Source organism: Nyctereutes procyonoides, unplaced genomic scaffold (genome assembly GCF_905146905.1).
Source record: "Nyctereutes procyonoides isolate TBG_1078 unplaced genomic scaffold, NYPRO_anot_genome, whole genome shotgun sequence".
Taxonomy (NCBI): Eukaryota; Metazoa; Chordata; class Mammalia; order Carnivora; family Canidae; genus Nyctereutes; species Nyctereutes procyonoides.
Genome location: NW_026575026.1, coordinates 5,503,046 through 5,528,305, shown reverse-complemented (window position 1 = coordinate 5,528,305; position 25,260 = coordinate 5,503,046). Strand labels below are relative to the sequence as shown.

Genomic DNA, 25,260 nt, shown 5'->3' with positions numbered 1-25,260 from the left:
ATTATACTGTATCATGTAATCACATATCCCACTATAAGAATAAAATGTCATATCACATATACCGTTCATCCCACTTTAAGTACCTAATAGTAAGCTAAAATACATTTTTATTAATTAAACTTTTACAGTTAAATATAAACTAGAAATTACACTAAAGTAGAATAAACCAGGTATCAGATACTGCAGGTTCCCTACTATTAATTTGTTATGCATGCAAAAAATCAGAAATGAGTTCTTTCACCCTAGATTAATATTAAGCTAAAAATGATACACTGATGTTTCAATAGGTCATTCATTCTCCAAAGTATACTTCAGCTTTGTTTAGAGTTTAACAGAAAAAGATGAACTCTGGGATTTATGCTTTAACCTGATAGTATTAACTCAATGAGAAATATTAAACTTCTTTAACTTCTAAATTTTCTTTAAAAATCTATTCTGTAAAAATTAGTTTCTGAATTATTTTGAATACCTCATGATAAATTTAATGCTACCAAAAGATAACAATTTCATTAATTTGAAAATTTTTAACCCAAATAGAAACAGATTAGTCAAGTTTTATTTAAACATCAAAAGTTCATTTTACCAGGTCATTTATTTGGCCTTGGTGTCCAGAAAACTCTCTGACAATCTTCCTAGTTTCAATGTCCAGAACACAAATGGAGAAGTCATCCAAGGCAAGTCCCAGAATGCCACTAGTAAGATAAATATACTAGTTTTAGTAAACAAACCAACAAACTTTTAACTAAAATCTCATAGTCATTTTAATTTTGCTAATAATCAAGTATATCTGTGGGGAAATTAAGCAAAATTCTGTCCTTTTACATTAAATGTCTGATTTTCTCACTTGGAAAATTACGTACTCACATTAAGACTTTTACCAAAAACATCAAGAAGAAAATCCATAATCATTAAAGGAAAAACTTTACCTGTCTCTATGTAGCAGCATCATATTTGGAGATGAATTGAGGCTCACAGAATGGATTAAAATTTTGTTTTTAAAGTTCCAGAACTTGAGTAATCCTTCACTACCAGCTGTAATAATCAACTGGTTTAATCCATCCACTGCAACACCTCTAACAGATCCTTTATGAGCTTTAAGCATACGTTTAAAAGAAAAAAGAAGTAAGAATTGGCACTGCCTCTCTGAACAGTACACAAAGAATGATTCATTCAATTAAATATCTAAGTTCCTACTATTTAGTTCCCTTAAAATCTTAAAATTAAGCTGGATTTTAGGGAATAAGGAGAAAGTTATTATATTGCTCTAGTGAAAACACAACCATCAGGTTGATGCCACAAAGGTTAAGATTTTCTGTTTCACGCAATGGGAAGAAAACAAAAATTTTAATTTTGTATATATCTGCTTTCCCTAATCTATCAATAGCTTCATTCTCTTTAAGTATTTCAACATGGTTTATAGTAAGTGTAATGGCAGTAACTGCCAGGTAGGTTTGACAATAACCCATCTATAACTTTGGCAAAATGCCTGGCACTCACTCAAGAATTTAATAAATGCCAGAGACAGTCATTAGCTTTGTTTCTTTCCATATTATTATTTTTTAAGAAAAAGGAAATAAATTCAATACCTTGATCCTCTCCAAAACTTCCTCGATGTATACCAGACTGCATGTTATATACATCTACTGTTCCTGATGAGAGACCAATTACAGCAAAGTTTCCGCAAGAAGTTATATCTACCGCCTTAGAAAACAAAATTTAAAGACAATGATACAGAAAATAACATTTTTACTGTATTGTATGATTTCCAAATATCTTTTTATCTACTAATTATCTCATTAAAAAAATATGTTAAATGAATTGTCTCATTTTCTTAAACATAATGTAATTATACTTGGGCATATAGAAACAACATATATGCCATCAACTGATCTATGCCTAAATAAAATGTGGTTTATTCACAAAATTGAATATGATTTAGCAATAAAAGGAGCAAAGTACTGATACATACTACAACATGAATAAACCTTGAAAAGAGGAAAATCTATAGAAATAAAAAGCACGTTGTGGTTGCCTAGGTTAAGGAGATGGGACACAGGGGAGAGTCCAAGATGGCAGAGGACTAGGAGACCTTTGTTTCATCTGGTCCCAGGAATTTCGGCTGGATGGCTATTGAGTCATTCTGAACACCTGTGAACTCAACTGGCGATCTAAGAAGAGAATCCCTGCAACTCTACCAACTGAAAAGTGACCACTTTCTGCAAGGTAGGAGGTACGGAGAAGTGAATCCAAAATGATATATGGAAAATAAACGGGGGAGGGGTAGGGAGCTTCTGTAAGCTGGCCATTGGAAAGTACATAGCAGCAAAGAGCAAATCAGAATTTTTAAAAGTCTGCTCCCGGGACAAACTTGCCTGAAAGGTGCTCAAGCAGCGAAGCGGGGACGGGGAATCCTAGGTGGGACAGTGTAGTCTCAGGGTCACAGGAGACCGGGGGTGCCTGTGTGCAGCAGATTCCCAGGAATCTGAGAACTGCCATCAGCAAGCCAGGGCGGGGGCGGGCTTTCAGCTCAGCGTTGCCATAAACCACAAACCATAGCACAGTCAGGTAACCACCACTCTCCACACAGGAGCCCAGCAAGTGGCAGAACCAGCGAGACCCCAGGGAAGAGCGGCAGGGAAGCACACGACAGGAGTCTGCACGGTTTGGGGACTCCAAACCTGGTCATGTGCCTGAGATCTTAGAAATGCTCAGTCCTAGGGTGTAGATGGAGACGAGGGAGATGAGAATGATTGCTTTTTCCTGAGGTCATGCTAAAAAGTGGGGCCGGGACCTTTGGCTCTGAGGATAGAGACTGGGAGGCCTCCATTTTCCTCTCCTCCTCTAAAGCCGCACAGAAAGCCTTCAGGGAACACAAGTCACATTAAGCAATCCAGAGCAGATGACTTTGCCTGGCCCCTGGCAAGAGCAGTGCAGTTCTGCCCTGGGCAGACACTTGAGAATCAACACAACAGGTCCCTCCTCCAGAAGATCTGCAAGAAGATCCAGCCAAGACCAAGTTTACTGATCACTGACAGCTGCAAAACTCCAGCGCTAGGGGGAAGAGAGCATACAGAATTCGTGGGGTCCCCACCCCGATTGTTTAGTCCTTCCATTTTTACTTTGTTCTCTTTCCTTTTCCCCCCATTTTTACGGTTACATTCTACTCTTTCGTTGTTTTTAACACACACACACACACACACACACGCACACACACACACACACACTTTTCTTTCTTTACAATTTTGGGATACACTTTCTTCTAAAAAACCAACCAAAACATACTCTGGATATAGTGTATTGCTCAGTTTTATTCATCTGTCTGTTTATATTCCCTCTTTTTTTGTCTTTAAAGTTTCATTTTTACAGTTACATTCTATCCTTTCATTATATTTATTTATTTTGTACATAGAAGTTTTTCTCTCATTACAATTTTGGGATCCAGTTTTCTAACAAATGGACCAAAATACATGCTGGATCCAGTGTATTATACTATTCTGTTCACCTGTCTAAATTCTTGGTTGTTTTTTGGTTTCAAGTCTCTTCTGATTTGTTTAGTGCATATTTCTCTGGGATCACTGTTGCCATTTTAGTATTTTGTTCTCTCCTTCATCTATTCTCCACTGGGCAGGATGACAAGATGGAAAAATTTATCTCAAAAAAAATAGAACAAGAGGTAATACTTACTAATCAGTAAGGATATAAGTAGATGTCAGAAGTAGAGTTCAGAATCACAATTATAAAGATACTAGCAGGGCTTGAAAAAAGCATAAAAGACACCAGAGAATCCCTTTCTGGAGAAATAAAAGAACTAACCAAGTCAAATAAAAAAGGCTAGTAATGAGATGCAGTAACAAATGGAGGCTCAGGCAGGATAAATGAGGCAGAAAAGAGAATTAATGATACAGAAGACAAAATGATGGAGAATGAAGCTGAGAAAAAGAAACAAATACTGGATGAGGGGAGAATCCAAAAGACAAGTGATAACATAAAACAAAACAATATTACAATAATTGGGATCCCAGAAGAAAATCGAAGAGAGAGGGGCAGAAGGTGTACTGGAGCAAATCATAGTAGAGAACTTCCCTAATCTGGGAAAGGAAACAGGCATCTGAGTCTAGGAGGCACAGAGAACTCCCCCCCCCCCCCCGTTAAAATCAATAAAAATAGGTTCGCGCCCTGACATATAATGGTGAAACTTGCAAATCTCAGAGTCAAAGAGAAAATCCTGAAAGCAGCTTGGGACAAGAGGTCCATAACCTACAAGGGTAGAAACAATAGACTGGCAGCAGACCTCTCCACAGAGACCTGGCAGGCCAGAAAGGACTGGCATGATATATTCAGGGTGCTAAATGAGAAAAACATACAGCCAAGAATACTTTATCCCGCTAGGATGTTATTCAAATAGAAGGAGAGATAAAAAGCTTCCAGGACAAACAAACTAAAAGAATTTGTGATCACTAAACCAGCCCTATAAGAAATATTAAAAATGATCCTTTAAGTGAAGAGAGCTCAAAAGTAACACAGACCAGAAAGGACAGAGACAATATACAGAAACAGTGACTTTACAGGTAATACAAGGCACTAAATCCATACCTTTAAATAGTTACTCTGAACGTAAATGGGCTAAATGCCCCAATCAAAAGACATAGGGTATCAGATTGGATAAGAAAGCAAGACCCATTGATATGCTGTCTGTAAGAGACTCATTTCAGACCCAAAGACACCTCCAGATTTAAAGTGAGGGGGTGGAAAACCATTTCTCATGATAATGGACATAAAAGGAAACTGGTGTGGTAAACCTTCTATCAGACAAACTAAATTTAAAACCAAAGACTGTAATAAGAGACGAGGAAAGACACCATATCATAATTAAAGGTTCTATCCAACAAGAAGATCTAACAACTGTACATATTTATGCCCCTAACACGGAAGCAGCCAGTTATACAGGGCAATTAATAACAAAATTAAAGAAACACATTGATAATAATACAATAATAGTAGAGGACTTTAACATCAATGGACAAAGCATCTAAGCAGAAAATCAACAAGGAAACCAAGGGCTTTGAATGACATGCAGGACCAGATGGACTTCACGGATATATTCAGAACATTCCATTCTACAGCAACAGAATACACATTCTTCTCTAGTGCACACCGCACATTCTCCAGAATAGATCACATACTGGATCACAAATCAGTCTCAACTGGCATCAAAAGACTGGGATCATTCCCTGCATATTTTTGGGCCGCATGCTTTAAAACCTTAACTCAATCACAAGAGGAAATTTGGAAAGAACTCAAGTACATGGACACTAAAGAGCATCCTATTAAAGAATGAGTGGGTCAACCATGAAACAAATGAAAATGAAAGCATAATGGTTCAAAATCTTTCAGATGCAGCAAAAGGTGGTCCTAATGGTCCTAAGAGGGAAGTACATAGCAATACAAGCCTTTCTCAAAAAATAAGAAAGGTCTCAAATACACACCTAACTTTACAGCTAAAGGGGCTGGAGGAGGAACAGCAAATAAAGCATAAACCTAGCAGGAGAGAGAAGTAATAAAGATTAAAACAGAAATCAATGAAATGGAAACCAAAAGAACAGTAGAAAAAAGATCAATGAAACTAAGAGCTGGTTCTTTGAAAGAAATAATAAGATAATAAGATTGATAAACCCATGGACTTATCAAAAAAAAAAAAAAAAAAAAGAAAAAGGACCCAAATAAATATAATCGTGAATGAAAGAGGAGAGATCACAACCAACACCAAATAAATACAAACAATTATAAGAACATATTATGACCAAACATAAGCCAACAAATTAGGCAATCTGAAGAAATGGATGCATTCCTAGACATAAAAACTACCAAAACTGAAACAGGAAGAAATAGAAAATCTGAACACACCCATAACCAGCAAGGATATTGAAGCAGTAATCAAAAATCTCCCAACAAACAAGAGTCCAGGGCTGGAAGGCTTCCCAGGGGAATTCTACCAAACATTTAAAAAACAATTAATACCTATTCTTCTGAAGCTGTTTCAAAAAACAGAAATGGAAGGAAAACTTCCAAACTCTATGGGGCCAGCATTACCTGATCCCAAAACTAGACAAAGATGCCACAAAAAAGGAGAATTACAGACCAGTATCTCTGATGAACAGGGATGCCAAAATTCTCATCAAAATACTAGCCAATAGTATCCTACAGTACATTAAAAGGATTATTTACCACGACAAAGTGGAATTTATTCCTGGGCTGCAATGTGGTTCAACATCTGCAAATCAACCAATGTGATACACTACTTTAATAAAAGAAAGGACAAGAACCATACAATCTTCTCAATGGATGCAGAAAATGCATTTGATGAAGTACAGTATCCTTTCTTGATTGAAGCTCTTCACAGTGTAAGGATAGAAGGAACATACCACAATATCATAAAAGCCATATACAAAAAGCCCACAGTGAATACCATTCTCAATGGGGAAAAACTGAGAGCTTATCCCACAAGGTCAAGAACACAGCAAGGACATCCACTCTCACCACTGCTACACAACGTAGTACTAGAAGTCCTAGCCTCAGCATCAGACAATAAAAAGAAATAAAGGGCATCCGAATCGGCAAAGAAATTAAACTCTCATTCTTCACAGATGACATGATACTCTATATGGAAAACCCAAAAGACTCCACCCTAAAATTGCTGGAACTCATACAGGAATTCAGAAAAATGGCAGGATATAAAATCACTGCACAGAACACTAACAATGAGAATATAGCGAAATTAAGGAGTCAATCCTATTTACAATTGCAGTCAAAACCTTAAGACATCTAGGAATAAATCTAACCAAGGAGGCAAAAGATCTATATTCAGAAAACTATAGAACACTCATGGAAGAAATTGAGGTAGACACAAAGAAATGGAAAAATGTTCCATGCTCATGGACTGGAAGAACAAATATTGTTAAAATGTCTATATTACCTAGAGCGATCTATACATTCAATGCAATCCCTATCAAAATACCATCAACTTATTTCACAGAGTTGGAACAAATAATCCTAAAATTTGTATGGAACCAGGAAAGACCCCAAATAGCCAAAGGAATGTTGAAAAAGTAAACCAAAACTGGTGGCAGCACAATTCCAGATTTCAAACTATTTCAAAGCTGTGATCATCAAGACAGTATGGTATTTGGGCACAAAAGCAGACACATAGATCAGTGGAACAGAACAGAGAACCCAGAATGGGCCCTCAACTCTACGGTCAACTAATCTTCAACAAAGCAGGAAAGAAAATCCACTGGAAAAAGGACAATCTCTTCAACAAACAGTGTTGGGAAAATTGGACAGCCATATGCAGAAGAATGAAACTGAGCCACTTTCTTATGCCATACACAAAAACGGACTCAAAATGGATGAAAGACCTAACTAAATGTGAGACAGGAATCCATCAAAAACCTAAAGGAGAACACAGGCAGCAAACTCTGCCATTGGCCACAGCAATTTCTTGTTAGACACACTTCCAAAGGGCAACAGAAACAAAGGCAAAAATAAACTACTGACACTTCATCAGGATAAAAAGCTTTTGCACAGCGAAGAAAACAGTTGACAAAACCAAAAGACAACCAACAGAATGGGAGAAGATATTTGCAAATGATGTATTAGATAAAGGACTAGTATCTAAAATCTATAAAGAACTTCTCAAACTCAACACCCACAGAATAATCCAGTCAAGAAATGGGCAAAAGAAAAAAAAAAAAAGAAATGGGCAAAAGACATGAACAGACATTTCTCCAAAAATACAAATGGCCAACAAAACATGAAAAAATGCTCAACATCTCTCATTAGGGAAATACTAATCACAACCACAATGAGATACCACCTCACACCAGTCAGAATGGCTAAAAGTAACAAATCAGGAAATGACAGACGTTGGCAAGGAGGCAGAGAAAAGAGGATTCTCTTACACTGCTGGTGGGAATGCAAGCTGGTGCAGTCAGTCTGGAAAACAGTATGGGGGTTCCTTAAAGAGTTGAGAATAGAGCTACCCTACGACCCAGTAATTGCTCTACTAGATATTTACCCCAAAGATACAAATGTAGTGATGTGAAGGGGCTCCTGCACCCCAATGTTTACAGCAGCAATGTCCACAATAGTCAAACTATGGAAAGAGCCCTGATGTCCAATGACAGATGAATGGATAAAGATGTGGTGTATACATATATAATGGAATACTACTCAGCCATCAAAAAAAATCTTGCCATTTGCAATGATGTGGATGGAACTAAAGGGTATTATGCTAAGTGAAATAAGTCAATCAAAGACAATTATATGATCTTACGTGGAATTTAACAAACAAAACAGAGGATAGGGGAAGAGAGGAAAAAAATAAAACAAGACAAAATCAGAGGGAGACAAACCATAAGAGACTCTTAATCATAGGAAACAAACAGGATCACTGGAGAGGAGGGGGGTGAGGGGATGGGATACCTGGGGGATGGACATTAAGGAGGGCACGTGATGTGATGAGCACCAGGGTTATATAAGACTGATGAATCACTGAACTCTACCTCTGAAACCAATGATACATTATATGTTAATTAACTGAATTTAAATAATTTTTTTAAAAAGCTAAAATAATAATAAAACAAAAAAGGAGATGGGAAAGGGGAAGTGAGAGAATGGGGTTTCTTTTTGAGGTGCTAAGAATGTTCTAAAATTAGACTGATTATAGTGATGACCCACACAATCCTATAAATATACTAAGAATCACTGAACTGTATACACTGTAAATGAGAGAATTTTCTAGTATGTGAATTATATCAATTAACTTTATAAAAAAACAGGAGCAACAATTCTGCAAACCAAATTTGACACTACTACCTTATAGCTTAAAATCTGAACTCAACAAAAGTAGACATACGTATTAACAAAATTTAATGGAAATAAACTTTTAAGTAAACACTGGCATTTAAAAACTCTATTTAAGAAAGGTTTAGGACTCAGAATTTCTCTTCAAGGCACTTCTCAAGAGACAAACGTAAGAAAAGACATAAAGGCTTTAAATAACTTCTACATCTATAACTCATTCAAGAGTTGGCTAAATCTTAATTCCTATTGTCAAAGGAAATCAAGAAAAAAAAAAAAAAGAAACCTGAAGATACACATTCATTGAGTACAGTACTGTATACTCAATATAATTAAGGTAAGAAGTTCATTGATAAATGCTGAATTCCCTCCGAATCTTCAAAGGGTATTCTGAGTAATCCTATATTAATTATAAGACTAAAATAATATACTACATCTGATTAATCAAAGCTTAAACCTAAAGTAATTCTCTATAGTTGCAAAACATATTATTAGGGAATAATTTCAAAATGTTAAACTATGTTCTTTCAACCAACATTATCATTAATAAACCTGAGTATAACAAGATTACTACCAGACAGTTTTATAGGAGAAAATGCTCTTATCAACAAGCTCACTTACTGTTGCAGTTATGTCATCTTTCTTCAGCTCTTTTGGTTTGAGAAAGTAAGCGCCTATTGTAGATCTCTGATAGTTCCAGGTTGAACATGATAATTTACCTTGATGGCAAGCAATGATACTATCCCAGTCACTTTCACGAGCTTCCTCTAAAACATAATAAAAATCATAAATCACATTATTTTTCATTTCCTCATTATTTATAAAACATATAATATTTATGTTATCATTAAGCACTAGAGATATGATTGATGGTTTACAGGTAATTTTAGATAGCCCTGAGCTTCCAATCTAACAAGAGATTCTGATTAGAAAAAACTATAATAAAAAAATGATAGTATCTTATAAAAGCACTCAGGAAGAGTTTACTAAGAAGATAGGAGGACAGTAATAAATGGCTTCCTGAAATAAGCAGTCAAACCAACAGCAATTAACGGGGAAGCAGGGGGACAAACAGGTCCAAGAGTAACTTGAACAAAATGAAGCCCAGCAAGTTAAGTGATGCATCTTCCTGAGAAGGATGGGTAGCAGGCAAGGCAACTGGGGCCACACATCACAAAAGTTGTCTTGAAAGCCATGTTAGAGAGGAGAATGCATCCTACAAGTAATAAGGGGAGTTTAAAAGATTTTTAAGCAGGTGAGTGACAGGATTTAGATGTTTTAGGAAGATCACTCAGGCTCTAAGATAAAAAAGACAGGAGGGTGGTCAAAACTAAAGTTAAAAAAAGGAAAAAACCATCATGTGGTTGATACAACAACCTCAACTTTATTTGAACTTTATCTATGATAGCTTTCACTCAACAATCCCATCACCTACCTACATTTTCCTTAAAATCACTTCTTTGAATGAAACATTGCTCAAGTGATGTAGCATACTAAGACCTCAGTATATTTTGATTTTGATTAGAGATACACGTTCTCCATTCTTACCATTTTAACATTACTACTTTCATTATACAAACCATAGAATACAATAAGAAAGGTTACAAAATGGAATATCAAATACTGTTTATCAATAGGTCTTATAAAGAACAAATTGAAATTAAAAGGTAATAATTTCAAATTATAAATAACTTTAGAAAAAATAAATAACTTTAGTCTTCACATTAGATTTGCACGCACTTGCAAGCATTATTTTCAAACACTTGCAAAAACATTTTTTAAAATGAAGAAAATTTAAACATAAATAGTAGGAAAAATAAAAAAAAGCAGAACTTCTTGAAACAAAGAAGTTACTTACCAGCTGCAAACTTTGTGATGGGTGGAAGCCTCATTGACATGGCATTCTGAAGTCCTTTCCGCTTGACTTTTTTTTTATTTATTAATCCTGGGGTTGAAGGAGGGAATATAGCTATGAACTCTTCCTAATGAAAAATGTACGTAACAGAAAGCTATTCCTTATCACAGAATTATAAAGTTCAAGATATTCCTATTTAAGTCAAGAGCCAAATAAAGATGTTATTACCACTATTATTTAATCATTTATGAAATTTAATGCATATAATTGCATATGAAAATATAAATTGAAAAACAAAGGTAAAAATAATTTTTTAGATGATGGTCACATAGTCATGTCAATTAAGATAAACAATCAAATAACTATTTGCAGTAACAATCATTTCATAATCAATCATTTTATAACCAAACACAGAAACAAAAAAACAGTGAGTTCCCTATGATGTAGTATTTAATATTATAATTATTATTTTGTAATTACAATAAATTATGTATTCTTATATACTAGTTACTAAATATTAAATATTGCAAGGTCGAAATATAATGAGCAAAGATCACACCCATAATACTAGCAAAAAAAGAAAATTAGAAAATTATAGTAAAATACATAAAATACCACTGAATTATCTCAAATACGTAGGACCAACAAGAGGAAAACTAAAAGAACTTCACTAAGGAATGTAAAACACAACTTGAATGAGGATATATTGTATCCCTAGATGTGAAGATTCTTAAAGATAGCAAATCTCTCCAACGTAATTTCAAGTATCACTTTGGATGATTAAAAAATGATCCAAAAAAAGAAAGAAAAAAAAAAGACTTTGAAACTCATTTGGAAGTACATATATGCATGAATAGCCAGGACAGTAGCTAAAAAGAAGGCTAATTATGAATAAAACAGAAATTTTTGTTTAATATACAAAATCTTTCAAATGTTGGAAACAATGGGAAGGGATAGAGAAAGAAAGAATAAAGCAAGCCCTTTCTGCAAAAAGATGGGACACTGCTTACTTTGATGCTTTCTCTAAGGTCCCTTCCATGTTTAAAATTGTGTACTCTAAACATGGGTCCAGTGAGACCACTGTTATCTTCTGGGTGGCAGGAGTATGTTTTTACCACCCAAGAAGTCTAATTCTTTTCAATAATCTTATAGCAGTACGTCAACCACTTCTATAGCAACACTGATCTTAAGAGTCTTACTACTACTCTTCTATACAGAGGTTTTTAATTTTATCCAAGAAAAGAGGAAATTTATCAATGAAACTTCCTCTGGTTGTCTCCTAGTATCTTGAAATGTTTTTTTTATGACCAGCAGCTTTATTTTCACCTAGCAAGTGACCTACCATGTCCCAAACTCTTGTTAAATTTCTCATGTACTGTGGAAAATGACTGAAGAGTTCCATCTTGACCTGTTGATACAGACAGAAAATACCTAGTCAAACTTCATCACAACAGTGGATCATTTGAATGACAGATCTTATAAAATTAGATTATTAAAACCTGAAGTTACAGTTTGGGACACTTTAAAAGGAGAGCTGGATTGCAACTACTTCATTGCCATATTCACCTGTGCACAGAATGCCATTTAGTAAGAACAAAGGATAAAATGAGGTACTAATAATTTTCAGATTATTACACTAGGGAATGGCCGCAGTTTCAGAATCTGACCATCTGTCTCTGAGAATTAGTAAATAAAATAACACTCCAAATGAAGATAATATAATTTACAATGCTTCCTGAAGTATTCCAAAAGAATCTCATTTCCCCAGATTTCCAAATCACTCTAAGGAGTATCTAAACTCAAAAATTCATAAATGTCAAAGCTAATAAATATTAATCAAGTTAAATTATTCTCAATAATTGTTTGAATAAACTAAAAGCACAAAGCAGAAACTCACTTGCACTGAGAATTTGCTGTCCGTTTTGTCCATAATATCTGATTTTGGTAAGAGGAGCACTATGCCCCATTCTGAATCTCAAAAGCCGACCTTCACCCGTGGGACCATCAAATATCCATATCTGCCAAGAAATAAAAAGATAGAGTTATTTTGCAATGTGTTAAATGATCTTCAAGCAGTGAGATCAACTTTCACATATATCAACTGGCACTGGGTAGTGCTTGCCAGGCTTCTGACCCTGGAGAGGGGGGCAGGGGGAAAAGATAAACTGTAACTGTCTCACTTCACTACAATCATGTAACCTGCTATGCTTTTTGTTTCATTTATACCATTATCTTATTCCATTTTCCTTTCATCTTCTGGGTTTCAGGCTGATACGTTAGAACAGCCTTATTATAATTCCAAGGATAGAAGCCAAGAAAATGATAATAATAATCATAATACCCTCAGAGCATTGTCAGCACCATTTGTGACAAGAAGTGGCTCTCTATGGAGAAATGTCAGCCCAGCAATTGCTGTAGAATGTGCATTTCTCATTTGATTGATTAATTTTTTGTCTTCTAGATCCCAGAGTCCAATGTGGCCACACGGGCTTCCAGCTGCCATTATTGGATGACCATCTGTTAACAAAAATAAAATACATTAAAAAAAATGCACCATAAAACAACCAAACTTAGTAATTCTTCTCTCCACCTTTTTAATCCATACACATGGAGTTAGAAAAGACTATCTACTCTTAAACTATTCTTATTCCTTTGGCTATGTGTGATGTAATATTTCACTCATTTCTTCCAAATATATTAAATGTTAGAAAACAACCATTTGTAAAACTTCCATGAGCCTCGAAGTTATGCATTTTAAATGTTAATATTTATCAATAAATTAAAAGTTACCTGTGCGAAATGAAATTGAAGTAATAGGTCCCCAGTCTTGACGAAATTTCATTAATGTTTCATCAAATTTAATGTTGTGAATGATAACCTGACCTGATGTAAGACCAACAGCAACAACATCCACAGCTGGTGCCTGAAAATTAAATTACTCGGCTTTTTATTTTCTTAATCAAAACAGCTTTAATAATCCTGATGTTTACAGTCATTACTTGTGTGTTATTGAAACAAATAATGGAATATCCTCCGAAGGATGGCAAAAAAACAGTATTACCATTCTAGCATACTTTGATTGCTATTTCGCATGTTTTAAAGAATGATGTTTTGAAGTTACTTTCCAGTTTCAAATCTGGTAGCCACCATCAACCTCCTTACCACTAAAACACAGTTAACACAGAAAACAACTGTAAAAGAAAAAGAATCTCCTATATATCACTACAGATCACGAACTGGATGGAAACAGAAAAAAGAGACAACTCTTAAATGCCATAAAAGGCCAACTATAAAGAAAGTGGAGAATTATTTATCCAAGGAAAACAGGAAAAGCCTATAAAATACGTTAAAAGGCAAAAAAGTTTTACAATTAGTCTGTTCCAGCTCTAATATTCTATGACTATAATCTTCATTTTATACAATGGTCTTACAAACAGGCTCCATAATAAAATTTCTCTATTTTAGCACAGAAGATCAATGTCCCACACTATTACAGAATACAATCAGTCTCAACATTTTATTAATTTACCATCAAGTGACTATTATGCACTAGACCCTGGGGATACTAAAACAAGTTTTTGTTTTGTTTTGTTTTCTAAAACAAGTTATGACTCCTTGTCCTCAAGGTACCTAATCTTTGGATTGCTTTACTGAACAACTAACTCATCTCAATCATCTCTACTCTACACAAGGCCCTGGACTACAAGCTTGCAAAATGATTGGTAAACACAGTCCCATCCAACTATATGTTTAGAGCCTAATTCCAGGCAAAAAGATTTCCACAAATGTTTATAGGCAAAGGCATTATTATTTGTTTTCAATTACATTTCCAAAATACTATTTTTTAGGATAATATTTATAAAAATAAGCTAGTTTTGTTATGTTATTTTTGTCTTCAGGTCTAAAAATATGGTTGACTTAACAGAAAAATACTTACCTGCTGGAGAGCTGTTACTCCAAACTTCCATCCCTGAAATGTATACAGTAGTTTACTACAAGAAGAAAATAGGTGAAAGGTTTTAATTTTAGGAAAACAAAATCTACTACATATTAAAAAGTGAGATAATAGAAGACATCTAAGTTATTACTCTGCCCCACACTATTCTAAGTATGCATGTTAACTTATTTAATACTCAAAAAAATACAAGATAGATACTATCACCATTTTTCAGACACAGAAACTAAGAATATTTATGTGACACAATCAAGCTAAGGTTATATGGCTAACAATTCAGAGCCCAGACAGACAATTCCAGATCCAATGCCCCATGCTGCTAGTAACTATTATACTATACCAACTCTGTAGGAAATAGAAAAAAAAAGAAAGAAAGAAAGAAAAAAACATGACTAAAATCCATTTTGTATTACAGATCATAAAAAACCATCAAACTCTGTAGACAGATCTCTAGGAAAATACTATAGAAAGGATTATAACTATGATACAATATAATGTATCATATATATATGATATAATGTATCATATACATAATGTTGTAGAACTGCTGCATGACAGTAGTGATGGTGCTCTAAATTTCAGAAACAAGCCACAAATGATAAATAAGTCCTTGAAGAAACAGATATTCTGAAATTATATCAATATTCAATAAAGTATTAAATCACGTAGTAAATTCAGTAAGTGGGCACAAATTAGTTTACTCAATGATTACCCAAGGGATACTTAATGCATAATAGTCTAAACATCACATAAAGAGTCTCAACAGATAACATTAGGGGCAGAGAAAATATCTCTCAGTCATTATCACTGAAGCTGAGCACAGAGTAGATAGCCAATGTTATTTGTTAAACTAAAAACATGGATTTAAAACTAAGAATTAGGGATGCCTGGGTGGTTCAGCAGTTAAGCGCCTGCCTAGAGCTCAGGGCGTGATCCTGAAGTCCTGGAATCAAGTCCCACATCAGGCTCCCTGCATGGAGCCTGCTTCTCCCTCTGCCTGTGTCTCTGTCTCTCTCAAGAATAAATAAAATCTTTTTAAAAAAAAATAAAAAATAAATTTTTTTTAAAAAAATCTAAGAATTAGGATAAACCTCTAATAATCTTTTTTTCCTTTTCAAATTTATAAGGGCTTTAAAAAGAACAATTTGGACGGTAAATATTTGTCTTTTTAATGCTATACAAAAACCGAGCTGTCACTTTTTGCTCCAGATAAATGTTCAAGTAAGAGGTAGAGATTACTCAAAACCATTTATCTAGCCCTCTAATTTTACCAATAATATAATAGTAGATGTTCATCAAGTTTGTGGTTGGTAACAAATGTACTTTTACCCTAAAAATGATTCCTAAATGCTAATACTAAATTAACACTGACCTACTTTGGCTTCTTCAAACTTTTCAGTTTATTGAAAACTAGATGCTATCCAGAATAATTATTTTCTTAACTTACCTTGCCAGAGTCTTCTCTATAGCTATACGGACTCTTTACAGCAGATTAGGGCTCTAAGTATATACTTTTCAATTGGTATTATGAAGCTGCCCTGTGTCAGGACCATGTGCCACCTTTCACATGTCATGAATAACAACTCCAAAAGCAGATATATTTATTGAAAGCCCTTCAAGTAAACATATAAAGTCAGGGAGAACTGTAAGACTTAAGTACGCATTAGGGAGTAATAGATAAGGATAAGATGGGAACCACTCACGTTATATTCTAAAGAACTTACTTGGATTTTATATTCCACAGCTGTAGGGTTCCTTGTTCACTGCCAAGAAGTATTTTATTCAAGTAGGTACTTGGGTGCAAAATTGCAGAAATTTTAAATACTGATTTATCAAAAGTCAATTGTAGGTATTCCTCTACAAAAGTAAAAGTTACAAATAACATGTAATTATTTTTCATGTACCTGTATATTTAGTCCTTAACGTAAGTCTGCCATATAAAAAATTTATATCCTAATATAAACCAAAGACTTATATACTAACCCATACACATTCCTTGAAAAAATTAAACATGATGAGGAGCAACTTGTAACTATAACGGACTGTCAAAAATTTTTCTAAAAGTTCTGATATCAATACTATTAAAAATTTCACTCATTGCTAAACTGGTTTACAGGAATAAAAAACAAGGATTAAAAGAAGTGACTTTAGGGATCAGCTTTGCCATATTTCTAATTTGATCAAGAGGCAGAGTGAATATTCTAAGTGAAGTGCTTGTACTGAGCTCTCAAATATCTAGGGAGATTGACGGACCACTCAAAGATGTAAAAAGAAAGAGGCAAACCCTGGTGAAACTAAGAATAGTGCTTTTCAAACATTTCCATAGAGCCTCTAATAGATGTGAGAAAAAACTTACAGCCTTGTGGAGTAGAAAATAGTAAATCTAGTCATTTTTTGAAATCTTATCTATATTTGAAATTCTTATGTGTAAATTTTTATTCCTACTTCATAGTTCATGCATGATGAAAACTATTTTTCACTGAATTTTCCCCAAAATTTGAGTATCAAAGGTAAATTTCACTTAATTTTTAGTTTAGCACACTGCTTCACTTTCCCAGAGATATTTGTCTTCAGTTTAAAAAGCAAAGAAAATGATGAAAATCATTTAAACTTTATAAGATCTTTGCCTCTATTTGCAAGCAATTTTACTTATAACCTATATAAATAGCTCCCTGAAGACACTGGTTCAATGCGCTGCTCTAATAATAAAAAGCTAGCACCAGCAACAACAGAAAGCCTCCTGGACTATAAGAAACCAATTCTCTGACTTTATTAAGACCTCTTAACACCCATCTGCACAAGGACTACTTCAGGAATTCTGCTCTCTTACCTGGGCAAAGACAGAACAAAGAAGGTCTAATTTGAAGAACATGGATTAACTCCCAGGAGAGCAATTTTTACTAAAAATATACCTCATAGAACCATGGGTTAAACAAGAGGTAATATAAGCTAAAAAATATAAACAGATTTTAAAAACATAAAAGCTTGAATTCATGGGAGAGCCACAGTCCTTTACTGAGGAAAGCCAGGGATATTCTGGGGATAAATTCTTTGAGGGTAACACCGTCCTACAGATATAGCTCAGGGCCACCGTAGAAGAGTATCACAGTTAAAGGACATGGATTCATATTCTCAGAAAAAAAATGGGTTCTTTTCTTCAGATTATAGAATCTTAGTTTACTACTATAATCTCCTTTACTGAAAGTTGAAAATACGAACTAAGAACATATACCAAAATTCACTCCACAAAGAAAATAATTAACATGTCCCTAAACTTGGAGAACTGCAATAGAAAATGTTTTTAGCTGAGAGAAACACATTAAGCAGGTTATAAACGTGAGCTCACTGGCTGACTAAAACTTTATCCATTTTTTTACTTAAAATCTTTTTCCTAATACACATTAAAAAGTCTAAATTTTTTTCTGATTACATGTGAAACCTTTGACATGGAAGTTGTATTTACATACTTTTTTTTTAAGATTTTATTTACTTATTCATGAGACACACACACACACACACACACACACACACACACAGAGTGGGGGGAGGGGGGACACAGACAGAAAGAGAAGCAGGCTCCATGCAGGGAGCCCAACGCAGGACTTGATCCTGGGTCTCCAGAATTAGGCCCTGGACTGAAGGTGGCACTAAACCGCTGAGCCACCTGGGCTGCCCTACATACGTTTTTAATTTTAGCTATACATATACTACCCACCAATTTAATGCAATAAATTAGTTCATTCTTACCTTCTGAATATATGTGCCAAATAATAAGAACGCTGTCGGTATCAACCGAAATAACATGATCCCCAAAGGGTTGCAAAAGACGGATCTCTGCCTTATGACCCTTATAGGTGTGTACTACCTACAATGTCAAAGTTCAAAAGAATTTCATATTATTACTCATTCACCATGTAATATTATTCATATTAACCAAAAACATGCTAATCCTAAAGATGCTTATGCTGAGAAATGAGGTCCAACTTTTGACTGTCCAAGGTTAGATTAACAAATAGCAAGGAACCAGGCATTTTCACCTGCTTCCTCAGTCAGTCCAATAGTAAGGAGACATGGAGTAGAAACATCGAAATGAGACCTCTGAGCTTAGGGAGGACGCATCCACACAGCTGGGTCTTTCACATGATCCAACCAGCACAACTCCATGCATCCTAATATAGTGGTTATGTTCTCAAAGGCTGACCATTACAGACTCCATCACCAGCTGGCTTCCTGATGATGGGGGAGATAGAGCACTTCTTTTACATAGCTTTCTGTTTAGACAGAGATCCTTACCTCTACAGCAGCTACATCCCTCAAGAACTACAGCCATGGATTCAGTTCACACCATGGATTCAATTCACACCATGGATTCAGTTTACACCAGGGTCCAGAAACACTATTTCTTCTCCTTGTCCTTCTGACCCTAGATTCCTAGAGTTAAGTCTCTGATGCCTTGCCACCCTTATTTCCCCCGCCCCCCTTCTCTATATATATAGACAGGGGAAACTACAAACTTGAGTACTGGGGGGGGGGGGGGGGGGGGGGGAGAGGACATTTTCCCCGACTCTCTAAAAATCCAAACAAGTCCCATTAAAGCACTCCACAGGTAAACTACCTCCCTCTGCCACAGATAGTGATGATGGAGGACTCTGGGAACAAATGTCAGTCCAAGTCAGGACTTCACAAGTACAGTGATTCAATTACTTGGCTATTTAGGCAGCTCTACTACTACTTTCCCTTTCATTCTGGGCCACCAGAGCCAGGTCATCTCTCAAATCAGTTGTTCCAGGACAAACTTAGAAGCCAGCTGATAGATTAAGACTAGAAAAGACCAGGGTACGAGAAAGAAGCTAGTTTTCTCTCCACAGAAAACAAGCATTTGGTTCTTAGAAAAGGAGTCATGGGTTGAGTTGTTTATAATGAAAAAGTCAATCCACATAAAACAGTGGTATAAATATGAAACTCTTGGGGGAAAGCATTTTCAAAGGCATTTCCTAAATCCTATTTCAACCCAATATACAAAGTAGAGAGCTCAAGAGATGGGACCCAACTGGGCAAGAAAAGTTTGAAGAAGCTGCCCAAATAATTCTGATGTTAATACATGACAAATAAAACTGAACTTAAGCACAAGTTTTAACTAATTTTGAGAATTTGATGAAATCAGCTTTCTCCTCTTCCAGAAAAATAAACGTTTACATTAAAAAAAGTACATGTCCAGAATGTCCCAGATGAAGAATGCCAACAATAAAGTTTCTTCTACTTTTATGACAACTATTGACTGCAAAGGACAATTTAAATAGTTCAGTGATACAAACCTCTTTATTACGGGCAAATGCAGAGAAAACATTCCCATAAGCAGCAAAGACTAGCCTCCCATCAGCTGCCATACAGCAGATATCCTGTGGAAGAGAGTTACCTAGGTAAAGACAAATATGAAATAAATATGAAATTTTAAGATCTTGGCACAAATAGAAACCTCAATACACACAGAACATTTTTCATGTCTATAATTTTTAAAAAAATCTAAATGTGTGTATATATAAGTAAAAGCTGAGAATCAGGATAAACTTGACTTTAATGTTATTTTATGCATCTAGTATTAACTACCAGATTGAGAATATAAAATCATCTTGACCTTCCCTAAGAGAGTTAATGTATAGGACTTACAGACATAAAAACAATCCTAAAGAAATGAGAAGCTTTTTGAGGTTCTATGGAAAAATATCCTCACTTAATATAAAAAAACTGGCAGACAGTCATCCACCTTTCATATAAATGCCTTCAGGAATATCAAACTAACAACTCAAAGAAAATTTTTAAAGTTAATCAAAACCTAGAACCCTATTTAACTTGATCTTTTGGAAAAACCTCAGAAAAACTCTGATACTCTACCTTCTGACCTTAAGGTGAACAATACGGTATCTATTCAGTCTCCAAGGTAAATATGCCTATCATCTCTAGCCATTTCTCAGAGGATATGATTTTTTCACTCCTTTCTATCATGGTCACCCTGGCCTTTTCTTTTTATTACCTGTTTTGGGAAGAGAGTTAAAGATAAAAGATTGTTTCAAGTATTTTTCATGCTACATATTCCACTTCCCAAATACTACTTTTATAAGTTTATTATTCACTTTGTATTCAACTTAAGTTACAGTGCCCTTCTTTGCCTTTTATAATCTTTTTTAAATTTCCTGTTTATCAGACTTATAAAAATCCTCTGTTTCTGTTACAGTGATCATATTTGATGGTAAAACTACTCTCTCAGCCCCAGCAAGCCCTTTATTCTGTTCAATAGTTTCCAAGAAAAATAAATGCTCCTTCTATTGGAAAAATTATCAAAATGGAGGAAAAGGGAAAACTCTTCCTTACAGTAGAAGGAATAATGGAATCAGAAAATCACTATTTGGTAATCATCATTATAATAACTGGTTCCAGCAAGAATCATCCCTAAATGAGTAAAACTTTGAAGAGTAATAGGGTATTTATCAGTGGATCTTACCACAAGATACTTATTAATTACAACAGCTAAAACTTTAAAATGGAGCCACCTGACAAATGTCACCTTAATAAAATGATCAGTTATCACTGCCAGAAAAAGAACTAACCAACAGCATATGCCTGCTGATACGATTCACTGAGAATTCTGCATTATTTCTATGTTCTTCTTGCCACAGGGCATAACCTGAATCTAATCATGAGGAAACATTAAAAAAAGTCCAATTGAAGGACATTCTAAAAAAGAACCCATATTCTAAAAGTGTCAATGCTGTGAAACACAAATTCAAAGACACTCAAGAGATAGGACAACTAAATCCAACATATGATCCTACCCTGGATTCTTTTTTTCACTATGTAAGTTTATCAGAACTAAATACTAGATTTCTTATATACTCTAAGTCTTAAATTAATGTCAACATTTCTAAGGTTTTTAAAAGACACCAAACGTATAAATTCAAAAGAGTTTACACTTACTTACTGCAACCAGACTAAGTTTCTGAACCTGTTTAAAAAAAAAAAAATTAGAATGTAATTGCTTTTGTTAATGAAAACTGAACACCTGAAAACTGAAATATAATCTCATACATAAGTTTGCTATGCTATCTTTCATCAAAAAGACACTTACTGATCCTAATTTTTCATTATTAGAAAAGCGTATTTTTTCAACTATTTCATCAGGAGTACTAATGGAAGGGATAGGCAAACGTTTTCTATAATGAGTCATACAGTAAATATTTAGGGCTTCGTAGGCTATCTGGTCTTTCCTGAACTGCTAATAAAACAAGAAAACAACCACTTATAAATAAATGTGTATGGCTCTATTCCAATTATGAATACAGAAATTTGATTTTCACGTAACTTGTATATGCCATATGACTCTTCTTCTGACTTTTTCTCCAAGCATTTATAAATGTCAAAACTACCCATCTCTGAAGCACAGAGCTTGGAGGGGTATAAATGGAAATTCAAATCCCAGATCTGATAGGATCCTAAGATTGAAAAGGCCCTTGGAGGTCATATTAAATACCTTATTTTTTATTTTTATTTTTTTAGGATTTTATTTATTTATTCACGAGAGGCAGAGACAGAGGCAGAGGGAGAAGCAGGCTCCATGCAGGGAGCCCGATGTGGGACTCGATCCCAGAACTCCAGGATCATGCCCTGAGCCAAAGGCAGATGCCCAACCACTGAGCCACCCAGGCGTCCCAGATCTTATTTTTTAAATGGAAATAGACGCAAGTCTCCATCCCATGACAAAGCTTAATTACACTGCATCTTACTAGTGTGCAAATTTTACTGGGGAAGTGTTAATATTAGAAAAACACCAACATACCTGTAAAATAAATAAAAATGTCAGGAGTATACAAAAACAAATGGTGGGCAGCACTGGCTTGCAGGCTGTAGTTGGTTGACCCCAGTCTTTGGTTACTGACCCAGCAGTAGGACCTGGACAGTTACCCCAACCACCCCCCGCCCCCTCCTCAAAGTCCTCAACTATAAAATAAGAATTAAAACAGACTTCTGCCTTATGGGGTTATTAGATTAGCAGTATTCTTGTGTAAAATTTGTGTTGAACAGTTAGAAAGGAGCTAGTCATAGCTAATGCCCAATAAACCTCAGCTGCCATCACCACCGCCACCTGCACTGGGGGCATGGCCCTCACTTTCCTCTTCCGCTACCCCAACCAGCTACCAGCAACCACCTCTTCTTACTAATAACCCCTTTGCTTTCCACAATCCTTCAAAGAAGGATTACAGCCCGGTTTCCAGAAAAAGTACTTAATTGACACTGGCTCGGGGCACCTGGGGGCTCATCCGGGGAGCGTCTGCCTTCGGCTCAGGACCTGACCCTGGGGGTCCTCGGATGGAGACCTGCATCCGGCTCCCTGCTCCTCGGTCTGCCTGCGTCTCTTCCTCTCCATCTCTGCGTCTCATGAATAAATAAATGAAATCGTAAAAAAGAGAAAAAAAAAAAAAAAAAACACTGGCTGTCGGCCCCGCACATTTATTTGCAGATAAAGGGAAACAGCAACAAAGGTGATTAGGACAACTGACCGAGAGAAGTTAAAGGAGAAAAACCCTCAACTCACAGGCAGGAGGGCCCGGGGCAGGTACCTTGATTTCTGAAACGGTCAGCAGGGCGCTCCGGAAGGACCACCCGTATGGTAAAGAGAGAAATCGCTGCCCGGCTTAGGCCAGGAGGCTGGGGGCCAGACACTGCACGTGGGAGGACGGACGCAGGGGGCCTCGGGGAGGAGGGCCTCCCCCTCCCGCTCTCCCACGTGGGGGCCTAATCCAGCCTGGGTCAGAGCTGCACAGCCAAGTGTCTTACGAGTGTTTCTCGTGCAGAACTCGGGGTGTGTGTGTGCCCAGGATCTGAGTGCCTCACATGTACACCTTCAGGACACCTTCACAGGTGTGAGGGAACAGCCGTGACGTCACGGAACCGGGTGTCCCCGCGGGGTTCCCCCGCGGCCCCACAGCCCGCCTGGGCCTGGCAGGCAGCACGAGGAAGGGAGGCGGGCTGACAGGGCGGGGGGTGCGGGGGTGGGGGGAGGGGCTGACCCCGGGCAGGGGGGGAGGGGGGCTGACCCAGGGCAAGGGGAGGGGAGGGCCTGACCCAGGGAGGAGGATGGGCTGACCCAGGGGAGGGGGAGGGGCTGACCCAGGGAGGAGGAAGGGCTGACCCAGGGCATGGAGGAGGGAGGGGCTGACCCAGGGCAGTGGGAGAAGGCGGGGAGGGCAGGCTGACCCAGGGCAGGTGGGGGGGAGCGGGGAGGGGCGGGCCTGGACGGCGCGGGGCCGCGGGGTCCCGGGCAGCGGGCGACGCGGGAGGCCACTCACGTCATAGGTGTGGAAGCTCTTGCCCACGCAGGTGGTCACGAAGAAGCGGCGCTTCAGCGCACTGAACCGCAGCACGTGCGCGACGTCGGTGCTGAAGAGCCCCAAGGCCCGGAACCCCGCGAAGAGCGCGCTGCCCGCGCCGCGCTCCATGGCGGCCTCCGCGCCCGGCCCGGCGGAAGCGGCGGCCCGACCCCGCCTCGCGCGCCGCACCGCACTTCCGGGGCCCCGGCCAATGGCCTCCGCGGGGGCGGCGCCCTGTGCGCCCGACAAACCGCTCGCCCGAGCGCCCAGGGCCGCGCGACCAGGATTCCGCGGCACGGCCCAGGGCTGTGCCCCCGCCCCCGCCGATGGGAGGGGTCGCGCCCGCAGCGGGCGGTCGCGGGGGGGCCGACACGTGCAGCCACGTTAGGGGCCTGGTCACACCTGTAGAAAACCGGGAGGGAGGCCGGCGCGGGCGCTCAGCGGAGCCTCCGCCCTCCGGGTCCCGGGATCAAGCCCCGCGCCGGGCTCCCGCGGGGACCCTGCCTCTCTCTGGGGGTCTCGGGAATAAATAAATAAAATCTTAAAAAAAAGAGAGAGAGAGAGAAAAAGACAAGGAACCCGGAGTGCCCGGAGATTACCTAACCTGTAATTACCTAACCTGTAATGGGTCGCTTACTTGACGGTCGTGTAGCAGTTTGAACTGGGGTTTGTCCCACAATCACATTCATGTTCTTTAACCTACATCTGGACAGGAAGGCAAAAGTCTAAAAAATGAGAGCCATCCTGGAAAGTCCAGTAGTATAGGGATGTACAGGAGCATGGGCACAGCGACAGATGATGCAGCGCAGCAGCAAGCTCTTACGGGGCGGGTGGTGGGCTGATGGCTTCACTGGGTCAACAAGGGCCCCAGGTCGCCCCTTCCCATCAGTTGATGGCTTAACTGGGTCAACAAGGACCCCGGGTCGCCCCTTCCCATCAGTTGATGGCTTAACTGGGTCAACAAGGGCCCCAGGTCGCCCCTTCCCATCAGTTGATGGCTTAACTGGGTCAACAAGGACCCCAGGTCACCCCTTCCCATCAGTGGGCTCCCTTAGTTGCTTGCTCTTCAGCTGCCAGTGACCTGCGTGAATGTGCAGTGGGAGAAAGGACCAGCTCTCACTCTTTGCTTAGAGACGCCCCCCAGTTAGAATACAAGAAAATGTGTGTATAGTAGACCGTTGGCAAATGATAGTTTCCAATTTGATTCAACACACTAGGGCTTCACAATA

General features: G+C 37.7%; 1 protein-coding gene across 2 annotated transcripts in view; it reads right to left on the bottom strand.

Annotated features, from left to right (window-relative positions):
- The window catches only part of WDR36 (WD repeat domain 36), a 42,489-nt gene extending 18,302 nt beyond the window's left edge, over positions 1 to 24,187 (bottom strand). The window contains exons 1-15 of one of the 2 annotated variants that reach the window (XM_055315284.1): positions 24,011 to 24,187; positions 21,642 to 21,669; positions 19,985 to 20,085; positions 18,417 to 18,534; positions 16,394 to 16,526; positions 14,652 to 14,706; positions 13,505 to 13,637; positions 13,056 to 13,231; positions 12,612 to 12,732; positions 12,057 to 12,122; positions 10,718 to 10,804; positions 9,481 to 9,626; positions 1,587 to 1,701; positions 927 to 1,092; positions 584 to 692 (exon numbers count right to left, since the gene is read on the bottom strand). In XM_055315284.1, the coding sequence (XP_055171259.1) occupies positions 584 to 692; positions 927 to 1,092; positions 1,587 to 1,701; positions 9,481 to 9,626; positions 10,718 to 10,804; positions 12,057 to 12,122; positions 12,612 to 12,732; positions 13,056 to 13,231; positions 13,505 to 13,637; positions 14,652 to 14,706; positions 16,394 to 16,526; positions 18,417 to 18,534; positions 19,985 to 20,085; positions 21,642 to 21,669; positions 24,011 to 24,160 (1,704 nt within the window). In that variant the 5' untranslated portion in view covers positions 24,161 to 24,187. The remainder of the gene's footprint in view (positions 1 to 583; positions 693 to 926; positions 1,093 to 1,586; positions 1,702 to 9,480; positions 9,627 to 10,717; positions 10,805 to 12,056; positions 12,123 to 12,611; positions 12,733 to 13,055; positions 13,232 to 13,504; positions 13,638 to 14,651; positions 14,707 to 16,393; positions 16,527 to 18,416; positions 18,535 to 19,984; positions 20,086 to 21,641; positions 21,670 to 24,010) is intronic. The other variant, XM_055315285.1, reaches the window with a different exon arrangement.
- Positions 24,188 to 25,260: the final 1,073 nt, after the last annotated feature.